Raw genomic sequence first — 21,228 nt, forward strand, 5'->3', positions numbered from 1 at the left:
CTCTAGAAAATGTTGACATTTTATGGTTTACAAGATTTATCCACAAACTGGTGGATAAAGCATCTATTTTATGCTTCTATTTTTGTCACACGATTTCACCCATTCATGATAAGCCGTTAAAAATGGCATGTTTTCATGCTTTCAGGAAGTGCTGCATTGAGATCAGTTTAAGTCCGCTTCGTTTATGTGAAACGCTATACAGTCTTTGGTGAAACGCCATTCACGCGCATTAGAAGCTGTTCTCAGATCAGAGGGACTCTAGCGTGGGTGTCGCGCGCCTCTGTCAGGTGACTAGAATCAGCTGATTCTCTGCAGACGGAACATGGCCGACCTCTCAAAACACTGAACTGATGATGGGACGAATGACAGCGCTGAGCTGCCCTTGACTTCTCTCACTGCTGGATTTGTGAGATTTTGAGGTGAAGGAAAACACTACAGAAGATATTTTACCACAGTACATATATAAGGTAAATCAGTACGTTAAATGAAATCAGCAGAGATTCAGACTATAAGGTGCTAGCACAGCAGCTAGCCTTGCATGACAGCAGGGAGAGCAATCACATATAAATGCATATAGCAGCAAAATAACAGATAATTACGGATCAAAAGTGCATTCAGGTGTATGTACTTATATTTCTAACCGTTTAAGATTTGAGGAAGAACGAGATTATCGCTTCTGCATATGCTGATTTTTCATTGACACAGTTATAACGTTTTAACTTATGAAAGTTTCCTCAGAATTGTAATTTTAGAGATAAGTAACTATGGTTTTTACTTTACACTCTATATCACTTGTTAGATAAATACAAAAATGTCTAGCTTTAAATAAATAAGCATTTATCAGCCCCTTGTGAAAAGAAGTACACTTTAGCTTCTTTAAAAAAAAAAGAGTACTTATTATGGAAACGGTATACTTGAAAAGAATACTTACTTAGGACACCTAATTGCATGCAATTTACAAATAAATAAAAATATGTTTTATTTTCAATTTACCTTGAGTGTTTTTTGGCCTGCTGAAGTAATGATTAGGCCTAAGTAGCTAGCCTAAATCTTTATTTGTAGTTTCATAGTTATTTCTATTGTATTTGAAATGTGGTTAAAGTGTACTGCCGAATTTAATGACAAGCATTTATGGTAAACTAATATAATCTTTAATTTAACTTTTACTGAAACTTTTTTGTCATGTATTTTAAATATATTTACAATTACACGTTTGAAATGTAGTACATTTAAAATTGGTGTAATGTCAAATAACACTAAAATGAATTATAATCAAGTATTTTGCACAAGCTTTAATATGTTAGTTAACCCAAAGAAGTGTATGTTAGTCATCAAAAAATAAAGCATTTCATTTGACATTATTACAAAAAGTGGTAAGACACTGTCATGAAAGTGTACTCTCTTTAAGAGCACTTAAGAGTTTAATTTATATATTATCTGAAAGTATGTTTTTTTAATAATATTCTTTTAAGATTTATAGTCCATCATCATTATGTGCACTTCTTATTCACAAGGGACAGTGATGAGTCCTATATAAGTCATAATGTCCATTGCATCAGATTCAAGTAAAACTTGTGATCTTCTACAGATTAAACCAGCATGTCTAATTTTATGGAGAATGGCCCCAGTAATCATAATGGGGAGGCTGAGCAGGTGTGGGAGAGACCCTGGACAGTGGAAGAGATGCAGAAATCCAGCACAAACTGGTCACTGGCTTCAGATTCAGGGGTATGAAGTGGAATGCATTCATATTTCATATTCATATTGTTTGTGCTTCCTTGTACAGATGGTTTAGAGTGAATGTTTGTTTGTATCTCTGCAGTTATTTCTTTTTCTGCAAGACTTCTCTCAAAGGATGCTGTCCAAGACACATGAGATTGAGAAGCAGTTGGATGGTCTTATCCGGGACACTAAAGCCACAGACAGCCGCCTACATACAGTGTTTAATGACTTCCTCATGCTGTCCAACACACAGTTCATTGAAAATGTATGTAAATTTTTTCATGATTTTGGCTAAATGAGAATTCACTATGTATGTGGATGCAAAGCAAAGTAGTTCAAGTTTCACAAACTGAAATATCACACTTGTCCTGAGAGAATATGTGGAAGAGTTTGTCAGCTTATGATATTTATACATTTCCCAACGTTCCTCCCTTGAGACTCAAAATGGCCCAACTGTGAATTCTTTATTCAGCATTTTTCTTAGCTCACGTCAGTGAGATTGTGAAATTTGATAAAAAACAATAAAAGTGTAGGCACAAACAAACCCTGTTTTTTGATCTAATTATTATTTTTTATTTTTTACTCAGAGGGTTTATGATGAAGAGGTGGAAGACCCTGGACCAAAGCCAGAAATCATGGAGAGACAGCCTGAACAGGTACTGTTTGGGGACGTTTCTCTGGTTATTTCTGCTATGATTTCATATTATGTATTATTTTGAAAACTTCTCTGACAATGGTTTCAAGCATTCCTACCATTTCATACACATGTAAAGGAGAAGACAAGGGAACAGAAGGAAGCGGAACTTATTCCCAAAGTCCAAGAGGCCGTCAACTATGGCCTGAAAGTCCTGGAATCTGCTTTCGAACAGCTCGACATTAAAGCAGGAAACTCGGACTCTGAGGATGAGGAGGCTCTGGAAAAAGTAGAGCCCATTTTGGAAGCAAAGGTAAAGTGTTTTCTTAGAGCCCTTGAGCACTTACTTGATTATTATTACACATGTAATTAGTGGTGTTTGGGTTAGTGATGTTAATGTGCTAAAAAATCCCAAAGACTCACTTTGAAAGAGCAACTTCAGTCTTCACCAGACTTAAAGTTGGCAAGAAACGGAAGTTGCTATAGTCTTTTTATAATAATTTTATTAAAGATTCCATGGGTACATGAATAAAAAAAAATAGTGATGTGCACTGATAAATAATGTATAATAAATAATGCAGTATTCCATACAAAAATGTAATGGTCACTTTTGATTTCATGGTGATTTTAAGGTTTTGAGCCTAAATTTATTTTATTGGTAGGACCTGTATGTGGACAGGCCTTTGCCATACTTGATTGGGTCCCAAGCCTTTATGGATCAGGAGGATGTTGGCCTGGGAGATCTATCCAGTGATGGTGACATTTCCCATTCATAATCTTTAGTAGTTTTATTGTTGTTGTTGTAGGTTGCTTTTAACTTCTTTTGTTTGCTGTTTTTTTTTTTTTTTTAGAAATGTCTGTCGGTAGTGACAGAGACAGCGTCATTGAGAGTGATATTGAAGAAGGTGATGAGGTGAGAGAGGATAATATATATAGTTCACATACATTTACATGAATTGCAACATTGGCATTTAATGAACATTGGCCGAGATACATTTTCTTTACATATTTTATTTATTGAATAAATGTTCTATTTTCGAAAACATTTTAACCAATTTTTTTGAAAACATTACATAAATAAATACATATATTTATATGTAATCTTCAATTTGGATTCCATTCCAAAAGCTCTCAGATGAATATTCTGACCAGGATGAGGAAGTCCATGGCAACTTCAAGAAAGTAAGACTTTTTTTATATAATAAAAACAAAAATTATTTTCTACTATTCTGATGGTTTATTTACAGGTAAGGGATTTACACTATATTAGGATGTAATGCATTAGGTTAAGGATATATGTGAAATATATTTATGCAGATGCTTTTACAGCAGTGGTAATTATGTTTTACAGATATGGAATGCCACATAAAACAACACAAGTTATAAATCAAAAACAACCCACTATTGTCAGATTTACTTAAGCTTTTAAAAAGAGGTTTAAACATCCCATCATTATGCTCTAATAATTTAAGAAATACAAAAAAAACGATTTCTATTAAATGTGAAAGGTAAATCTAAATCTTAAGTCTACCATCGACCAGGACATTTCTAAATAGCATATTCTCTATAAGTTTTCTACTATAAAAAATTTACATTTGATAACAGCACTATTTTAAAGCCTTATTTAGAAGTAAAATAAGAAGTGAAGAAGTAAATGAGACAAAATTGGGCTTTTTTTTCATTAAAAAGCTTTATTTTACATCCAGCCCACCATCTATAGAATGCTGTAATTCTGTAATTCATCCTATAGAAACCATCCGTTGCTAGTTATGATGATGCTGATGAAGAGAATGAAGATGAAGATTCTGACATATTTGGAGGGTCTGATAAGGATGAAGATGAACTCAGAAAGGTTAGCTTTGCATTTTCTGAGCACCTCAGACATACCAAGCAAATTAGTAAAAATATGCAAACTAGAACTTCAATTTCCTGTGTCCCATGTCTTTCAGGACACTGGTCTACCATCCTTTGCTGATGAACTAGCAGCCAGAATCAAGGGAGAGACTCCACATAAGCCAGAAGCAGATCGCACATGTATGGTCACTTAGAACATATAGATTTGACTGTTTTATTGTTTACCACATTTCCATCTTTCCATTCAGTTTGTTTTCTTTCTCAAGTTTATTTGTGTGCATGTACTTGTCTGTTCTCAAGCATTATCATCAGGCCCATCTACCCAGAAGAAGAGTAAAACAAAGAAAGAGCCAAAACCTCAGGGTATAAGTGACTCAAGTTAATACCATGTTTATTCATTCTGCTGTACTTTGCACTCTGTAGACTACCGTTTAAAAGTCTGGGGTCGGTAGCATATTTCTTATGCTTACCAAAGCTGATTTATTTGATTAAAAATTACAGTAATTTGATTACAGTAATATTGGGAAATATTTTTTACAATTTAAAATAGTTTTTCCTTAATGATCTTAATGACCCCAAACTTTTGTACAGTAGTGTACAATATATACACAAATGAATCATCAAATTTTATTGTATTGTTTTATTCAAAACGACTACACTGTTACTAATTTTTTGGATGTTTCTGGCATAATATACCATAGTTTAGGATATGTCTAGTAAATAATGGCATATATTTTATGCATATGTAATTACAGTGGAAGATGATCAGGATGAGATGTTCAAACCACCAAAAATGGAAGATGAGGAATATTCTCCATTCGGTGGGAAGGGTGGTCTTTTTAGTGGAGGCAAAGGCCTGTTTGATGATGACGATGAGGTTGGTTAGAGCAATATTAATGTAGTCAACATACAAATGCAACTAGAAGACATGGTTGCAATCTTTGAAAAAGTAATTTCATATGCTTTGCTCCTTAGGGAGATCTGTTTTCTGATGCACCCAAAAACGAGCCAGTGGAAAAGGAAAAGACTGTGATCCAGACAACAGGTGAGACTTACTAATTGTCACTCCTTTGGACTCTTATGCTGTCTTTTATTCAAAGTCAAATGTTGGATAGTAGTACTAGCATTACGTTTTGAAGTTGGCATGAAATGAAAATTCATTCTGTTTTCTAAATGCATGTTATTGAGATCAATTCGTCCATGCATGTTTTATTTCTTTAAAAAAAAAAAAAAACAGTTTTGACCTTGTAATTTTTAATTAAAATATCATAACTCTTTACTTTTTTAAACATTTTTTATTATTTTTGTATAATTATCCGTTGTTCTTGCTAACTGATTTCCTGCTTTCACTCCGCAATCTCTTTTTTCTCACAAAAAATAAATTAAATAATAAAAAATGTTAATTAATTTCTATTTATTAATGTATTTTGTAAATAGTCATTTAACACGCTTTGTGTAAGGGTCTTGTTTTTCTATAATGACTGGCTGACTGTGTGTTATCTTTTTCTCACAACCTGTCTTCTGTACCTTCTGAAACCCACTGTGTTGACAACTCATTTACCTAATAGTGATCGTATATTTTTCTTTTGCTTTTACAGAGCCCCTTAAAACTAAGAAAATCCCTACTGGCGCTGTCTCGATCTTTCCTGGTAAGCATTAACTGCATTCAGTTTGCATACTCGCACATTGTTTTGCATAAAAGTTTGCTGTAGTTACTAATGAGTACGATATTTTCATGCCCCTCTCACCCACAGAAAACAAACTGTTTGGCTCAACAAATGATTCAGAGTCACTAGAGAGCAAACACAGTCAGAGTCCAGTGAAGCCCAAAGTGCAGGCAGCTCCAAAACGTGCCTCAGTTGGGGGTGGGCTCTTTGATGATGATGATAATGGTGGTGATGACGATGATGATGACTTCTTCAGTGGAAAGAAGCATAACAAATCCACCCCTGGTAAACATCTCACATTTGCTCTTCAGTATGAAAAATGACGGTTGTTTTGGGGGATTTTTAAATGCGTATCTTTGTGATTAGGACTAGAGAAGAGAATGCCAAAGAAAACAGTAGACCTGTTTGGGGAAGCTGATGAGGAGGAGGATGATGAAGATGGAGCTATATACACTGAGAAAGCCAGTGCAGCTCCTCTCCTGCAGGAAAAAAGAGTCGAGGGGGAGGAAGAGACCCGTCCTCCAGAGAAAAAGGTCTGCTTGTCAATCATCATCATTTTATTGTGGTTGTTGTTACTGCTTCTATGCTGATTGTGCTTGCTTGCAGCCTCCTGCTGGAGCCATTTCAATGTTTGGGCCCGGCACTAAAAATATACTGGAGGGTCTGAAGAAACGCCGGCCTTCCACCAGTGAAGAGTCCTCCAAATCTGAAGAGGTAGAAAACTCTTTCTCTCTTAGGGTGTGTTCACACTTGTAGTTTGGTTCTTTTTGGTCCGGATCAAAAAAGAAATTGATACATTGAGTCCTGGTTCGCTTTGCATTCACACTGTCATTTTTAACACCAGACCTAAAAATGCATATAAAAACGTAGGTATATTTTGCGACGCAACTTATCGGACATCCAAAACAATGCGCTTATTGTATGCGTGTACTAGGGATGCTCCGATCGATCGGCCGGAGATCGGTATCGGCCGATAGATTAGATTTATATCCGATATAGATATATTTCTTAGGTCTGTGAGGTAGCTTATACGCTGAGTTTCGGTTCATTTCTGTCAGGACCACTACCGTCAAATATGATTGACAATTTGCATACAGTTTGGATTGGCGGTATGGTCCCGTTCTGGGCGAGAACTCCCTGCGCATCCATGCAGCCTAGCATGGATAAGAGCAGGGAGAGCAGCAATAACCCCCCTTGGGGTAAACAGAACCAACATGAAAATTTGCAAATATATTTAATTCAAGACTTTAAAAGTACAACATTCGATAATTGTTCTGATTCAAGGGGAATCAGAATGTCAAATCCTGACTGGGCGAGAGGAGGAGCTGGGGATGGAGGAGGGTAATTAGCTCCTGAGAACATGATAGCTGCTGATAACACTGAAGGAGCTTATATATGTATACGGTGATAGGCGCCGTATTCCTATAGGTAGATGTGGATCAGCTGATGCGAGCTTGACTAACGTGACCTGCCAGAACTAACGCTATGCTTGATTTCTGTCAGGACCACTACCGTCAAATATGATTGACAATTTGCATACAGTTTGGATTGGCGGTATGGTTCCGTTCTGGGCAAGAACTCCCTGCGCATCCATGCAGCCTAGCATGGATAAGAGCAGGGAGAGCAGCAATAACCCCCCAAAACAAAACCATATGCCGATATCCCCCAAAACCAACTGACAGCGCAATTTGGATGCTTTTGTAGTTACATGAGTGAGCCAAGGCAACAAGCATGTTGCCAATACCTGAAAAGCTTGAGCAACAGCATGCTACCAACAATACCAGCAACAAGCATGTTGTCAATACCCGAAATGTTTAGCAGTTAACATGCATATTGCAATGAATGACATCCACCTGAAATGAAGAAGTGAAAATTAGATATCAAAATGAATCAGCTGCTTGCTTGTTGTATATCCGCAGTCCAGTTCCAGTTTCTTTGAGTGACGCCTGTGAGCTAGAGATGAGAGATGGAGATTTAATTTTCAATTATCTTTTTCATTGGAAATAAGTATACAATAAGTAAATAAGTACACAATACTGAAGTAATCCTGGTGGAAACTTCTGGTTCACACAGAATTAGCAACACTGAATTAGAATTAGCTGGATGGTTTAATGTAACAAGCGTGATGCTGATGCTTGGATACATTTACTGACAAATATGTAGATTTGAATAAATTACGATCACTAGACAAGTTATTTGTTGACGTGTTCTGCGTACACTGTCACCTGTCAATGATTCATAACCTTGTTATACTTGGTTGTAGTTTACTTCTGTAGAAAAGAGAAAAAAAATATATAAAAAATGATATATACACACATTTTGTTATTATAATTTTTACACACTACCCCCACCATGACTGAGGCTGATAGAATGGTTACATCCTGATTTTAGCGTCATATGTTGAGCACTATAGATCCAATCTTATAGGGGAAGCATCACACCAAGCTGGAGCAAGCAAGGACACATGGCAACAAGCGTGTTGCTGTAGCCAATTTAACAATTGTATGGGATCTATTGGGGGAAGCTTACACCCCTAGCGGCAGCAAAATCTGATACAAGCATGTTGTATAATCACAGAACTATTGCTAAAACTAGTGTAGTTTGGCAGGGGAAGCATACACCCTACAGCAATAGCTCTGACTAGCGACAAGAAAACTAATACAACTAGCATGTTTGTATAACCATAGGACTAGTATTAAAACTAGCGTAGTCCGGTCGGAGAAGCATACATCCTCTAGCTTGGAGTCAGATGCAGTGTGCACTGCGCAGCTAAGCAATGACATACATACAGTGTGCTGCCTTCCTCATTAATGAACATGATTACTGCTCCCGTCCTACGGATTCCTTTGGCTATGGAGGTGAAGATGACGACTCCCATGATTCCACACTCCTTCACAGGACCATCAAGTTACAATGTGGACCTCTGCGGTGAATGTACTGTGTAATTTGCACAAGTATGTTACCGATATCTAGATAGCTTTAGCCACAAGCATGTGGTAACTTTAACACATTATGTTGCAATAATCAGATAGAATAAAGCACAGGCATTTCTCCAATGCAACCAGATAGCATAAACAACGCTTGATTACTACAGCATGTTGCTGAGGACAGTATGCACAAGCCGAAGTAACAAACACATATTTGATAACATTGCTCTAGCAACCACCATACAGTACTGATAGCAATGTTGGTGAAATGACAGCATATTACTGATGCCTGAAAAATTTAGCACAGCATGTGACAATGACACTAGGTCTATAAGCCTAAAACAAAGCCAAGTTCCAAATAACGACTGGGCTAAATAACCTTAAAAATAAAATAACCATGTTTCAATAGCAACTAACATCTTTTAAAACAAGCAGTTTTTTAATAGCCACTAGATAGCCTTAGAACAAGCAGTGTTTCAATAATAGTGTTTTTTTTTTTTTACTTAAACACAGCTTAAATATATCACCATGTTAAATTTCAGCCTATACAGATGCAAGCCCTTAAAAAAAAACAATGCATTAAAATGAAAGCACGGTATACAATACACTGTAGCTTTAAGAACGACATGTTTCCAAGAACTAGATAGACCAAGCGTGTCCGAAGTGACTCAACTGAATTGTGACTGTTTACTGTCTTTTTTAAAGCTGTGCCACAGCAGAATTATTCCGTTTGCAGTGCACCATGAATTGTTAATTCATATCAAGCAGCTGCTTGAATCTGTGCTGCATAGTGCTAAAAGCACAGCGTGTGCAACGCGATCAGTTGCCATTGACAACACGTAGTAACGCACATAGCCAATATGATCGCATGAGCCTAGCAAGAGCATTTTAATGAAAACGACTAATTTAGAATAGCCCAAGCACACGTAGCATTAGCAACAAGCATGTTGCCAATACCCTGATAGATTTTAACAATGAGCATTAAAAAGGAACTTAGCTTTGTGAAGACTTTCAGAGATGAATGGAGACTGAATCACGTCGAGTCCTGTGTCAATAATGCAGCGATGCGAGCAGCAATGCAGACTGAGGTCACTTCCAAATCAGGAAACTTATGATCAATGCGGCAAATCTCGTGTTCAAGTTTAAGATGAATCTGAGGTGAAATCCTTGTGGGGAACAAATTCCTCTTGCTAAATTCCCGATTGCACGGTTCCTTGTGAGATGATGTTGTTTGCCTGCCGAATTCCGCCATTTAATTAGCTCCTGAGAACGTGATAGCTGCTGATAACACTGAAGGAGCTTATATATGCATACGGTGATATGGATCAGCTGATGCGAGCTTGACTAACGTAACCTGCCAGAACTAACGCTACGCTTGATTTATGAGACGAGCTCCAGTTCACGCGCCGGCGCCTCCATGTCCTGATTATATTGTCTGCTTGCTTCTTATTTATTAAATCCAGGCAATTGGTTGATGAAACATTGATTTAAATTAAGATACAATTTATACAAAGCGAAATTCACTTTAAAGAATGGCTTTCTATAAATCAAAACTTAATTAAGTGCCCAAAATTATGTCTGACCCACTCCAAATGATATATTGGGCATCTTATGATCCTATCTTACCCATCTCATGCGGTTCCCTTTTCATATAATCAACATAGATGTAAAAAAAATAACATATTATTTAAACATAAATATAAAAGTTTTTAAAGTTATATTTAAGCGTCACACCGCTCTGCTTTTCTCACATGTGTGTGGCCTACACATGCTTGTGTGCGTGCATATGGGGGAGGGGTGCGATTTTCGAATAATAATCTAATAATACCCAGTGATCTTCGAATATTATTTTTGCTTGAAATACCCATCCCTATCAATGAGTTGCATCAAACTACTCCAATTTGTTCTTTTAGGAGTTATATATTTTTTATTATTAATTTTGTCCTGCTCAGACTTGTATTGGACAGTGCTTAAATAAACCTTGTGGGCTGCATCAGACTGCTCCATTTTCTCCATTTTGTTTGTATTTATCTTTGTCTTGTATTAAGTATATTAAGCATCAGAATCACCATGACAGTAATCGGTACTCGGTATCGGCTGCAAAAATCCTGATCGGAGCATCCCTAGCGTGTACATATCTTGGTATTTTAAACAGCTGAGAACTCACAAAGAGCTCTGCTGTAAAGCAGTCAAAACAGTGGCAGGAAGTCCTCTGTTGCACACAAACGAAGATCTGCTGCAAGGAGGCAGCGTTTCCAAACCTACCACGTGTGAACACTCCCTTACTCTCTCGTTGTATTATCTCGTTTTTTTTTTTTAACATTTAACAATTTTTTTTTTTTCAGAGTGGACCTTCACCTGAAGCTGTCAAATCTTCACCTATTCTGGGAGCATCGGAGAAAGCACTTAGCAAGAGTTTGTTCTCAGACGAAGAAGACTCACAAGTACATCACTTTTCTATAGTCATCATACAGAGTCTATTTGCAGTTTTCTGATGTATTACAATTAGTGCTGGGTCATATTTAATATTAATATTAATATTGCAGTTATTTTGTATTACTTTATTGCTATATTATAGGATTTTAGTAAATCTAAAGACCCTGATATAGTTTGAAATCAAAGAACGAACTGGTGTGACATAATTTCGAAAAAAAAGGGCCTGTTCCCATGTGTTTACTCTGATCGGATAGCCGTATGATCGTGAGAAAACCAGGTTTAAATGCCCTCCAAAATGCTTTCGAGTCGGATTTAAATCTAACCGCTCAAACCACTTTACCACTGAAACTGAACAAGTATAAAAGCATCTGTTTGTTGAAGCGACATATGAAAATTTTATTCCCAAAATAAAAAATAAACATGTAAGAGCATCTTATAGACTTCCGGCTCCAAATGACAGCGCTACTGCAATTCGTTTCACCACAGATATGGACCATGGCAGATGAGTAGATGAGTATCTCTTTAGCAAGCCAAAACTGCCACAAATAAAACTGAAAGTTCACCATCGCAAACTGAAGCTCAACACACAAACATATTCATTAAAAGTAATGAGACTAAATTATCTTTCTCTCGTATTGCCATCTTTGATTTAGATATTTTGATGTTGATGTGAACTGATGTTAAACTTGCATATTACGCGGGAATTGAAGATTGGATTTATATTTGTTTTGTGGAGACACATTTATGTGGCTAATTGTAAATGGAACAATTTTAACAAATCTGATAGCTTTCCGATCAGTAAAACGCATGAAGTGACCAGGTGTAAACAGGCCCTAAAACAGCTTGCCAAAGGTGTCTGGCTGGTAAACACCTACTGACTACCATTGGTCCATGGCGATTACTTAATAGGTAGGTGTGGTTCTCGGGCTCCGCCTTCTTTGACGTAGAACTCTTCTCCGGTTGATTTCTTCTGTTCAGTCCTTTGAGTAGCCTAGAAATCTAGACGCACCCTAGCGGCAGCAAAATGTATTTTGCAGCCAGGGTAGTCTAGCAACTCTCCGTTGACTTTCGGAGCTGTAAAAACCTAAATTGGGTCAGGCCAATCACATCGTGTATAGAGTAGGCGGGGCAGACTTAACATAATGATGACAGAGTTGCGACGGTTCCCTGCTACTTGAAAACAAAGAAGAGTTGCTGCTTCTGGCGTCTTTCGAATCGGCTTTGGCCACGGCTCTGGAGGACTTGGAGTTAAGTTTTTCTTTGAGAAAAGAGCAAAGAACGCCACTTAAGTCATTCTTAAAAAAGGAAGATGTGTTCGTAGTTTTGCCGGCCAGATTCAAAAGTTGAATCTATCAACTAACGTTAGCTCTGCTTTTGGGAAACGCTCTGGTTGGTTGAAGCGCTGTCCTATTGCGTGCCGAGGGAATTTGAAAGACAGCCGTTTATCCCGCCCCTCTGATTGAGCCGTGTCTATGGTGAGTTGCCAGACCTAACATCTTGACGTAGGTCTGGCTTGCCAGGCTATCCGTTGATGTCAAACACGAGTAAAACAAGAACACACTAAAGATTTACTTTATAATAGAAATTTAAGTTGTATTTAATTAATAGACCAACTGACTCCTGTTCTTCATGTTTAGTCCTGAAACATTGCTTGCTTTAAAGCAATCTATTGTAAAGTGCTCTATAAATAAACGCGACTTGACTGGAGTGTCGAATTGTAGAACCGGTGTAAACAAATCCACATTGCTATGATCAGATGCTTTCTTAACTGCTGTTTTCTCACACGTAGACATTTTATTTTGTTATTGAGAGGAAGGTGCAGCACATATTTACATATTATTAATCTAAACGCCGTTCCCAGAAGCAAAAAAAAGATCCATTGTCTATTTTCAATTAGTAATGTATGAAGCACTGCTCACACAGAAGTCACTTTAAAACCAAGCAGCTTTCTGTTGGTTCAACGTGGTCACCTTGTCCCCTATGCGAAATCTGTATAGGAAATTGTTTCGGTCTCGTGTAAAATTTAATTGATTGAATGATTGGATTTTCGCCAAACACGGTAAATGTTATAAGTTCAAATCAGTGTTGATTTAAGTAAATCAATGTGTTTAAAAAAAATTATTAATAAAATTGATGACAGATGTTTTAGGGTACTAATGTGAGATAAACCTTGAGAGTTATACCTTTTAAAAATATTTGTTTTCGTTTTATCACCTAACCTTAATTACAAACTGACTCCTGATACTTGTCACTGATGTATTTGCTGGTCTGTTTTTTTTTTTTTTTTAGATATTCCCAAGTAAGACTACAAGTAAATCAAAGCCTACCACTCAGAACAAGCCCAGTAAAGCTCCGCTCTCATTATTTGATGATGAAGAAGAGGAGGTGATGTTCAGCAAGTTTAGTTTAAAGTGATAGATTGTGGGGAAATCTGTATATATTTTAAGTCTGTTTTGATCTTTTAGGACCTTTTTTCATCGACACCAAAGTCCAAGTCAGTTCAGGTCAAAAAAACATCTCTACCAACCAAGAAACCTCTATCCAGTTCACTCTTCAGCGATGATGAGGTATTTGTGAGTTTTAACACCAGTAAAACAATTACTAAAGAGTCAGTACAATTGTAAAATACAGTAAATGTTGAAAACGCCATCAGAATTTTTTTTTTTTAAATGTTACTAACATTTTTATTTGTTAATTCTGTTTTATCTTGTTATCATAAGTTTTTCTTATGATGCATGCGGATATCACGTGACATAGCAGAATATTTGCTTTATTTTTTATAAAATTTGCAAGGCAAAATATTTGCAATATCTGTCTATGTCAGGATCATTGGATGAGCTCCAAGCCCAGCAAAGAAAGCCCAGATGTGAAGCCCAGTGGAATGAAGTCAAGCGTTAGCGCCCCCTCCAGGCTACCCAGTGTCACAGCACCACAAAAAGATGGCCTATTTGGTGGTGATGATGATGATCTGTTTGCAGCCACTAATGAGTCGAGGTTTGTGGAGCACTGAACATACTAAAGTAGTAAGAGAAACACTAAATCATTATGCTGTAAAGTATTTTTTGTCCTCGCAGTATCAAGCCATCTCAGAGAATCTCTCTCCTGTTCGAGGATGAAGATGATGATGAGGACAAAGAACCCCTTTTTGGCTTCAAAACACCTGCAAATAAAACTCCTTCTGAACCGAAGGTAAGTTGGCTTAAGTGTCCAAATACTTTTGGAGCTACCATTTGTGCTTTTTTGGGAAAGAAGTCTCTTATGCTCACCAAGGCTGCATTTATTCGATAAAAAAATCCTGTAAAAACAGAAATATTGCGAAATATTTTTACAGTTTAAAATAACTGTTTTATATTTAAATATATTTTAATGTTTAATATTTAATATTAATATATATGAAACCTTTAATATTATTATCAATATTGAAAACAGTTGTGCTGCTTAAATGGGCTATATCTAGAATTCAGAAACTCTTGTTTTTAGCGACACTGGTGGCCGTTAAATGAACTGCAGCAACTTGTTGCTTGTCCTCGCACTCGTGCACACGTAACATACATGAGACTGAATGTGATTCAAGATTACACTGTTATGATGTTTGATTATAAAGTATATTTGAGACTATAGACTATAGATCTGGCTCTGTGACACTATAGTTTGAATAAATCTCCTTTCTTTGCATGACACATTGACATTAGAGTACAGAATGGCTGAACATTGTATAAGCATTCATTTTATGTGTCAGTGCCATTGAACGGAAGAGAGTTTTTCGGAAGTGCATGTAAACTTCACATCCTTTTGATTTTCCCGGCGAAACCGGCCCGAATCCTTCACATAAAAATCAGTCTACAGGCTTTCATAGACAACCAAGGTCATCTGGGAAGATCTCGTTTTTTAAGTTTCATTACAAGCTTGTTCACACATTCGCAATAAAAAAGCATATAATAAATGAAAATTCTTACATGTAGCCCCTTTAATATTTTTGTGGATTTTGATGAATAGAAGTTTCAAAAGAACAGCATTTATTTGAAATAAAAATCTTTTATGACAATATAAATGTCTGTCACTCAGTTTAATGCATCCTTGCTGAAGGGTTTGAAAAGGATTGATTTCCTTTCAAATAAAATATGTTATTTGCCTTGTCATTAGTTAGTAGCTGGGGATTGCTCTGTGTTCCAGGCTTCTGGTGTTCCCTCTCTGTTTGAATCTACGGAGGAGGAAATTGTGCCCAATGTAGCTAAAGACAAGATAGCAGAGGAGAAGTCGTCTGTGGAGAAGAAGTCTGTGGAATCTATCTTGTCCTCTGACGACAGCACTGAGATTAAGAAGAAGCCGGTTGGAGCAGTAAGCCTTTTTGGTGGGATCGATGTGTTAGGAGACAAGCAAGATGCAAGTAAAGTGAGTAAAATGTTTGCAAAATAATTAATTTTTTTTTTACAGTCAACAAAATAAAAATGAATAGCATAAAATAATAAATAATATATTATTTACACCTATTATGCTCACAAAAAAGGGTCACAGAACTGAAGATTGTCTCTTCCACAGAAACAGACTAAGAATCAAGAGGATATTGCTGATGGTGATGAGCTCCTAAAGGAGGGTCCACCGCCCATGGAGAGTAAGGGGACCAAGGCCAAGAAAACAGCACTGAGTCTTTTTGATGATGACGATGATGAAGAAGATATGAACACTGATGAAATAGTTCCTGCCCCTAAAACATACAAATCAACAGAAAAGAATGCACTAAAGGTTAGCTGTTTTAGATTCGGCGCTGTGAGGTGTGAATTTGAATGGAACTTTAAGTAGGTTAACATTATTAAATTGATTTCGCTTGTGATCTCAGGATCATGGGCCCCACATGAAGAGCACAGGTGTGTTCCAAGATGAGGAACTGCTTTTCAGTCACACGCAACAAAGAGACAACGATCCTGATGTAGATCTCTTTGCCACGTCTCCTAAACCAACTGTAAGCTTTTGGACTTTCCATAGACTTTGCCACTTTATGGTGAGACGGTGGTTTCTTACTGATGGAGGTATTTTCATTTTACAGGTGTCATCTCAGAGCTCTGTGAAACCAGTTGACCCCATACTGTTTGGGGATGAAGATGAGGATGACCTCTTCGCTTCAGCAAAGCCTAAAGCTCCACCGGTACTGTTTTTCCCTAACTTGTACATTAAACCCTCTGGTGCTCATAGTGTGGCAGTCAAAATTGTTAATTTTTTTTTATTTTAATTTTTATGTACTATATTTTAGTTTGATAATGCTTTTATTTAATATGTTGTATTTTTAGGGTATTTTATGGTACTAAATTATATTTATGCAGTAGTTCGAATCCATTTATTACTTTGAGCATAGACCTGAAACTTAATCTGTCATAAATCTTGAACGCTTTGGAGCACAAACTTAAGTTCTGTCTTTTTTTTAAAGAAGATACTTGTCAGATTAGTGCTGAACTTAAAAAAAAGTTATAGAAGTTTAAGTTTATTATGAAAAATGCACAAAAATACTATTTTACATTTTTACATGAAGTATATACTGTATGTTCTAAAACATGTTTTACAAGTTGTGTTAAAAATTTGAGGTTGATATCACAAAAAAATTAGCGTTCAGAAAGATTTGTTTTTGGGGCGCAGTATACCAAACTTTCTACTAGATGAAATTTCCCATTTATATCCAATGTGGTCATTTTTGATGAGTGTGACTATATTTTTCAGGACCATTTAAGCTTTTCGAATCATGTCCATGATTTTTTGTGTGTTTCGTACCATTCCGATGAAGGAAAGAAAAAAAAAAACATAATATTTTTCAGTCATAAATGACAGAAAAGCACGAGAGGGTTAATATGTTTTTCTTTTTTTTATGTAAATGGTAATACTTCATAAATGCTTGTACAATATTATCCACATACAGAAAGTACCAGAGAAGCCCAGCAAGCCTAAAACGAATGAAATGGACAAATCAACACTGACATCAAGCAAGGTATGCAGAGAAATAAATCTGCTTTGATGTTTTTTAATTCATCTTTATTCAGCAACAGAACAGTTATGCGAAAACCATTCTGTTTATATTTAGCGATTAGAAATGTAATATATTGTAAATATTCAATTTTTATTTTTTATTTTGATGCATTTACATTTTTATTAATGATTTATATATTATTATATTTAGAATTAATTACGTCTTGAGTAATAGAATACTTTTTATTTTATTTTATACATTTACCACATATAAAATATATTTTGGAAGACCTCCAGAACTTATAAAAGTGGTTTTTGGTTTTTATTGGTTGACATAAATGTAATTGATATTATTTAATTGCACAGGACCCTACAAGCCCTCTAAAATCTAAAAAAGCTTCCTCAAGGATTGGAGAACTTCAAGTAACGTTTTTGAAAAATAAAATCTCTATACTTTTTATGCTCCATTTCTCTCATTGTTAAAACAGTGTTTTTTGTATTTCTATATTCTGTGTTTTTTACTTGACATCCTGGCATGATCTTTCTTAGAAGTCTAAGAAAAGCAAAAATCTTGCTTTTCGTTGGGCTGTTTCACGACTCACCTATGCCTTTATCTGTTTAAAATCTATATTTCTGCACACCAGTTAACATTTTCACTTATTCTGTTATACCAGAACATTTGTAGCTTTGCCATAACATTGTTTCGCTCTATGCCAATGCTGTACATCATTACTGCACCAATAGGAAAACTAGATGCAGCACTCTGTCAATGTGCTGTTTACAGTATTTGCAAGGCAGCAGTATATTGATACTTAGTCCTAATATTTGCGTTCTGAATTGTATTTCTTTCTTGCAACAATTTAAAGCCATGTTGACTTATTTACACTACCTAAAATGTGGATTTTTTAACACTATTCTGTTGCTGCCTTGCAAGCACTTCTATGTGCTTCAGGAAATGCAAATCTAGTGTACTTCTAAAATAGTACAGACCAGTTCCTCTCTGATCTTGGCATGTGAGCGAAGGGCACTGTGTGTATTCATTAGGTTTGTCACAGATTTAAAAAACATGCCTTGTTTCTTTCAGGCTAGCTTAGCTGTCAACCCTGCCAGCCTTCTGCCAGGCGCGGTGCCACGGATTCCAGGAGCTGTCAGCGTAATCCCTGGCCTGGCACCAGCTTCCCTCCCTGCAGCTGCCAGGCCGCTGCCAGCTACCGATACTATCCCTGATCACCAGACCTCCAGTGAGGGAGGTGTGAGTTTTGACTCGCCTGCTCAGGTCAGCACGCTACAGAATGCTAACAAGGTGGGTCAGACTGCAGGATGTATGTTTTACACTTTGATAGGTGGCATGAAAAATTGGTTGTGTGTGTGTAGGGCTGCACAATTAGCACAGTTGGCTCGATGCCATGTAATACCTTGGTATCGATACTAAATTGATACAATAGGGGACAAATAATGATATATCTCTAGTTTTCACAGGCCACATTCACACTGTTTTTGCCAATATGACTAAAAATAATACAATTTATTATGGTTTTATTGTGATTGTTTTAAAAAAATATTAAACTAAATAATTAATATATTATAATAACAATATTGTACTGTCAAATATTTTTTATTTTATTTTGTATCATTTATTTATTCATTTATTTATAATTAAATTATTTTACTTACGTATATTTATGTTAATTTTTCAAACAGTAACCCATTGAGCTTTGAATTTTGGTGAGTTGCTGGCAAATAGAAATGTGCACTGCCGGTTTCAGAGTGAAGCTCGGTACTGTTTGTTCATTTACACTCATGTAGCTCATGATATCCGGCGTGTAAATTCTGCAATGATGAAATTAATTAGCCTGCGCAATTTGACATTTGCTTTAATCCATATCGTGATGTTGATTTTATTTCAATTTTGTGCAGCCCTAGTTGTGTGCCTTTGTGATGAAAACTGCTGGTTTTGGTAGAGTCCATTCAGTGGCTTTTTTTCTAATGCAGGGTCGTGCTAAAGGCGCAGTGCGACGGCGGCCGCAGACAAGGGCAGCAAGACATCTTTCAGCACAGTACTCTGATGAAGCTGTTGGAGAGAGCACCTCTTCACAAGCTAATGAACCAATTATGGCTGCTTCACTCCCTACCTTTAACCCCGTTTCGGTGCGACCCACAGCGCTCACTTTACCCGTCAGCACCCCCGCTGCAGCCAAGAGCCCAGATGAAGCAGTCAGGCCAAAGAGATATCTCGATTCTGCAGACGATCTGTTTGAATCGGATGATCTCTTTGCCACAAAGCCTGTTCCCTCCTCTAAACACAAAGAAAAGACCCCTGAGGATGGCAAAAAGAAAGCCCCTAAGACGGAGGCCGTCACAACCTCAAAGAAAGATCAGGCCTCGTCTATTTTTGACAGCCACGAGGATGATCTTTTTGCCACAGTGAAACCGAAGCCTGTCCAGAAAACCAAACAGATGTCCTTCCTAGATGATGATGATGATATTTTTGGAGCAGGAAAGGGTAAAATTACAGATAGTAAAAACTCCAAAACAGAGGCCAGTCCTGCAAAACCAGACATTTTCCAGGTAAATATCACACAGTCTTTCATTTAGTTTGGTATTATAAATCAATTGTGGTAGTTGGGAGTGGTATGACTGATTTATGCTTCTCTATTGACCTTAAATGTTTACAGGATGAAGTGAAAGAACCCCTCAACGGCCAGAAGAAGCCTAAGGAAGTGTCTTTGGATGCAAGTTTGTTTGATGACAATGTTGATATTTTTGCTGACTTGACTGGTGCCACAAAGCCAAAGGAGAAGAAAGCAAAGAAGAAAGTGGAGGCAAAATCTATATTCGATGATGACATGGGTTAGTTATCTCTGCAAAACACACTTCACTATGATTCTTACCAGGGGCCTCATGTATGAAACTTTGCATAGATTTTATCCTAAAAGTTTTCAGATTTGTAAAACCGTACATCCCAGCATCCCAGAACCTGAGAAAAATTACCCAGTCAGCGAGCATTTCTCCTCCCAAAAATATTAATATATGGAGCTTACAATGCATAACCAAATCTGCATATCATTTCCATATGCATATTCCCATCCATTTGATAGTACTGTGTTTGATGAAAAATAAAGTTAAAATATTAATGTTGTTACTTCTTTCACAAACTTTTGACCGCCAGTGAATCATGATTTCATATATCATTTTAATTTGATAAACATTGGTTTTGAAGGTAAATATGGTCAACTTTAAATAATAAAGACACTCTTAAAAATGCTTACTGGTATCTGCTTCCTGCTCTCATCTCACAGATGATATCTTCTCGTCTGGGACTACGAAACCAACGGTAAAGCCGTCCTCCAAGTCTAAGAAGAGCCAGCCCGCCCAGGATCCCGTCGCAACTGTGGAAACGGGCCACAATATTTTTGACGATCCCCTAAATGCGTTTGGGGGAAACTGAGCCTCCTTCATAACCGCTGTTTGTTTAACTCTGTAGCGAAGTTCATGGCCTAAATGAAGGTAGATGTAATCTAACACTGTTGTTAATAATGTAAACTCTAATAGGTAACTTTTACAAAAAAAAAAAAATATACAGGAAAAAAGAAGATTGTAAGTGTTTTTACCTCTAATGCCATCTGTGAAGTCATCTGATTGGTAAATGATGTAGCAGTCAGCAATTGGCATTGACATCTACAACGGTTAATGTGTCTTTTATTAGCACTTTAAACATGAGAATTGTCTGGTGAGGTGTAAAAGACATTCCTCTTATATTGTCAACTGTATGGTTAAATTTTCAAATGTGGTGCCATAACTCCAAGCCTATGCGCCAACATAAGTGCTTTTGTTGTTGATGGTTTTTATAACTTGAGCTAAAGTTTTCTTGTGTTGCATGTGAAATGATTTTTGGAAACTAAAGAAAATATATTTTATGAAACGTACTCTTGAGTGTGAGTGCTGGAATTCAAACACATTTGTAGAGGACCAAACATTTTTCTTAATTTAAAATCTTTAAAGATTTCAATGTTATACGTTGAAAATGGAACCAGAT

At 36.7% G+C, this 21,228-nt stretch overlaps 1 protein-coding gene across 8 annotated transcripts; it reads left to right on the top strand.

The window, feature by feature from the left end:
• The first annotated feature begins 285 nt into the window (after window positions 1–285).
• Window positions 286–21,117, top strand: washc2c (WASH complex subunit 2C). 8 transcript variants are annotated; one of them, XM_081350476.1, is made up of 32 exons: window positions 286–467; window positions 1,589–1,728; window positions 1,823–1,987; window positions 2,310–2,378; window positions 2,496–2,669; window positions 3,019–3,112; window positions 3,208–3,269; window positions 3,485–3,538; window positions 4,107–4,208; window positions 4,306–4,390; window positions 4,511–4,573; window positions 4,966–5,087; window positions 5,186–5,255; window positions 5,809–5,859; window positions 5,965–6,162; window positions 6,244–6,410; window positions 6,484–6,591; window positions 11,150–11,248; window positions 13,530–13,625; window positions 13,706–13,807; window positions 14,065–14,234; window positions 14,315–14,429; window positions 15,414–15,632; window positions 15,780–15,983; window positions 16,078–16,200; window positions 16,285–16,383; window positions 17,146–17,214; window positions 17,559–17,615; window positions 18,277–18,495; window positions 19,185–19,760; window positions 19,868–20,042; window positions 20,492–21,117. In XM_081350476.1, the coding sequence occupies exons 2-32, from the start codon at window positions 1,600–1,602 to the stop codon at window positions 20,638–20,640; spliced, it is 4,185 nt and encodes a 1,394-aa protein (XP_081206602.1). In that variant the 5' UTR covers window positions 286–467; window positions 1,589–1,599; the 3' UTR covers window positions 20,641–21,117. The 8 variants fall into 8 exon arrangements, with proteins under 8 accessions (XP_081206602.1, XP_081206600.1, XP_081206601.1 ...); XM_081350474.1 differs by having other exon boundaries at window positions 290–467; window positions 4,511–4,588; XM_081350475.1 differs by having other exon boundaries at window positions 290–419; window positions 4,511–4,588.
• The last annotated feature ends 111 nt before the right edge of the window (window positions 21,118–21,228 follow it).

The sequence above is a fragment of the Scardinius erythrophthalmus genome (genome assembly GCF_964197995.2).
Source record: "Scardinius erythrophthalmus genome assembly, chromosome: 21".
Taxonomy (NCBI): Eukaryota; Metazoa; Chordata; class Actinopteri; order Cypriniformes; family Leuciscidae; genus Scardinius; species Scardinius erythrophthalmus.

Excerpts from the sequence above, each read along its gene's own strand:
- washc2c (XM_081350474.1), top strand. The coding sequence starts at position 1,600 with ATGTCTAATTTTATGGAGAATGGCCCCAGTAATCATAATGGGGAGGCT. Across the intron at positions 6,411-6,483 it reads CCCGTCCTCCAGAGAAAAAG|CCTCCTGCTGGAGCCATTTC; the intron begins GTCTGCTTGTCA and ends GCTTGCTTGCAG. Across the intron at positions 14,430-15,413 it reads AAACTCCTTCTGAACCGAAG|GCTTCTGGTGTTCCCTCTCT; the intron begins GTAAGTTGGCTT and ends TCTGTGTTCCAG.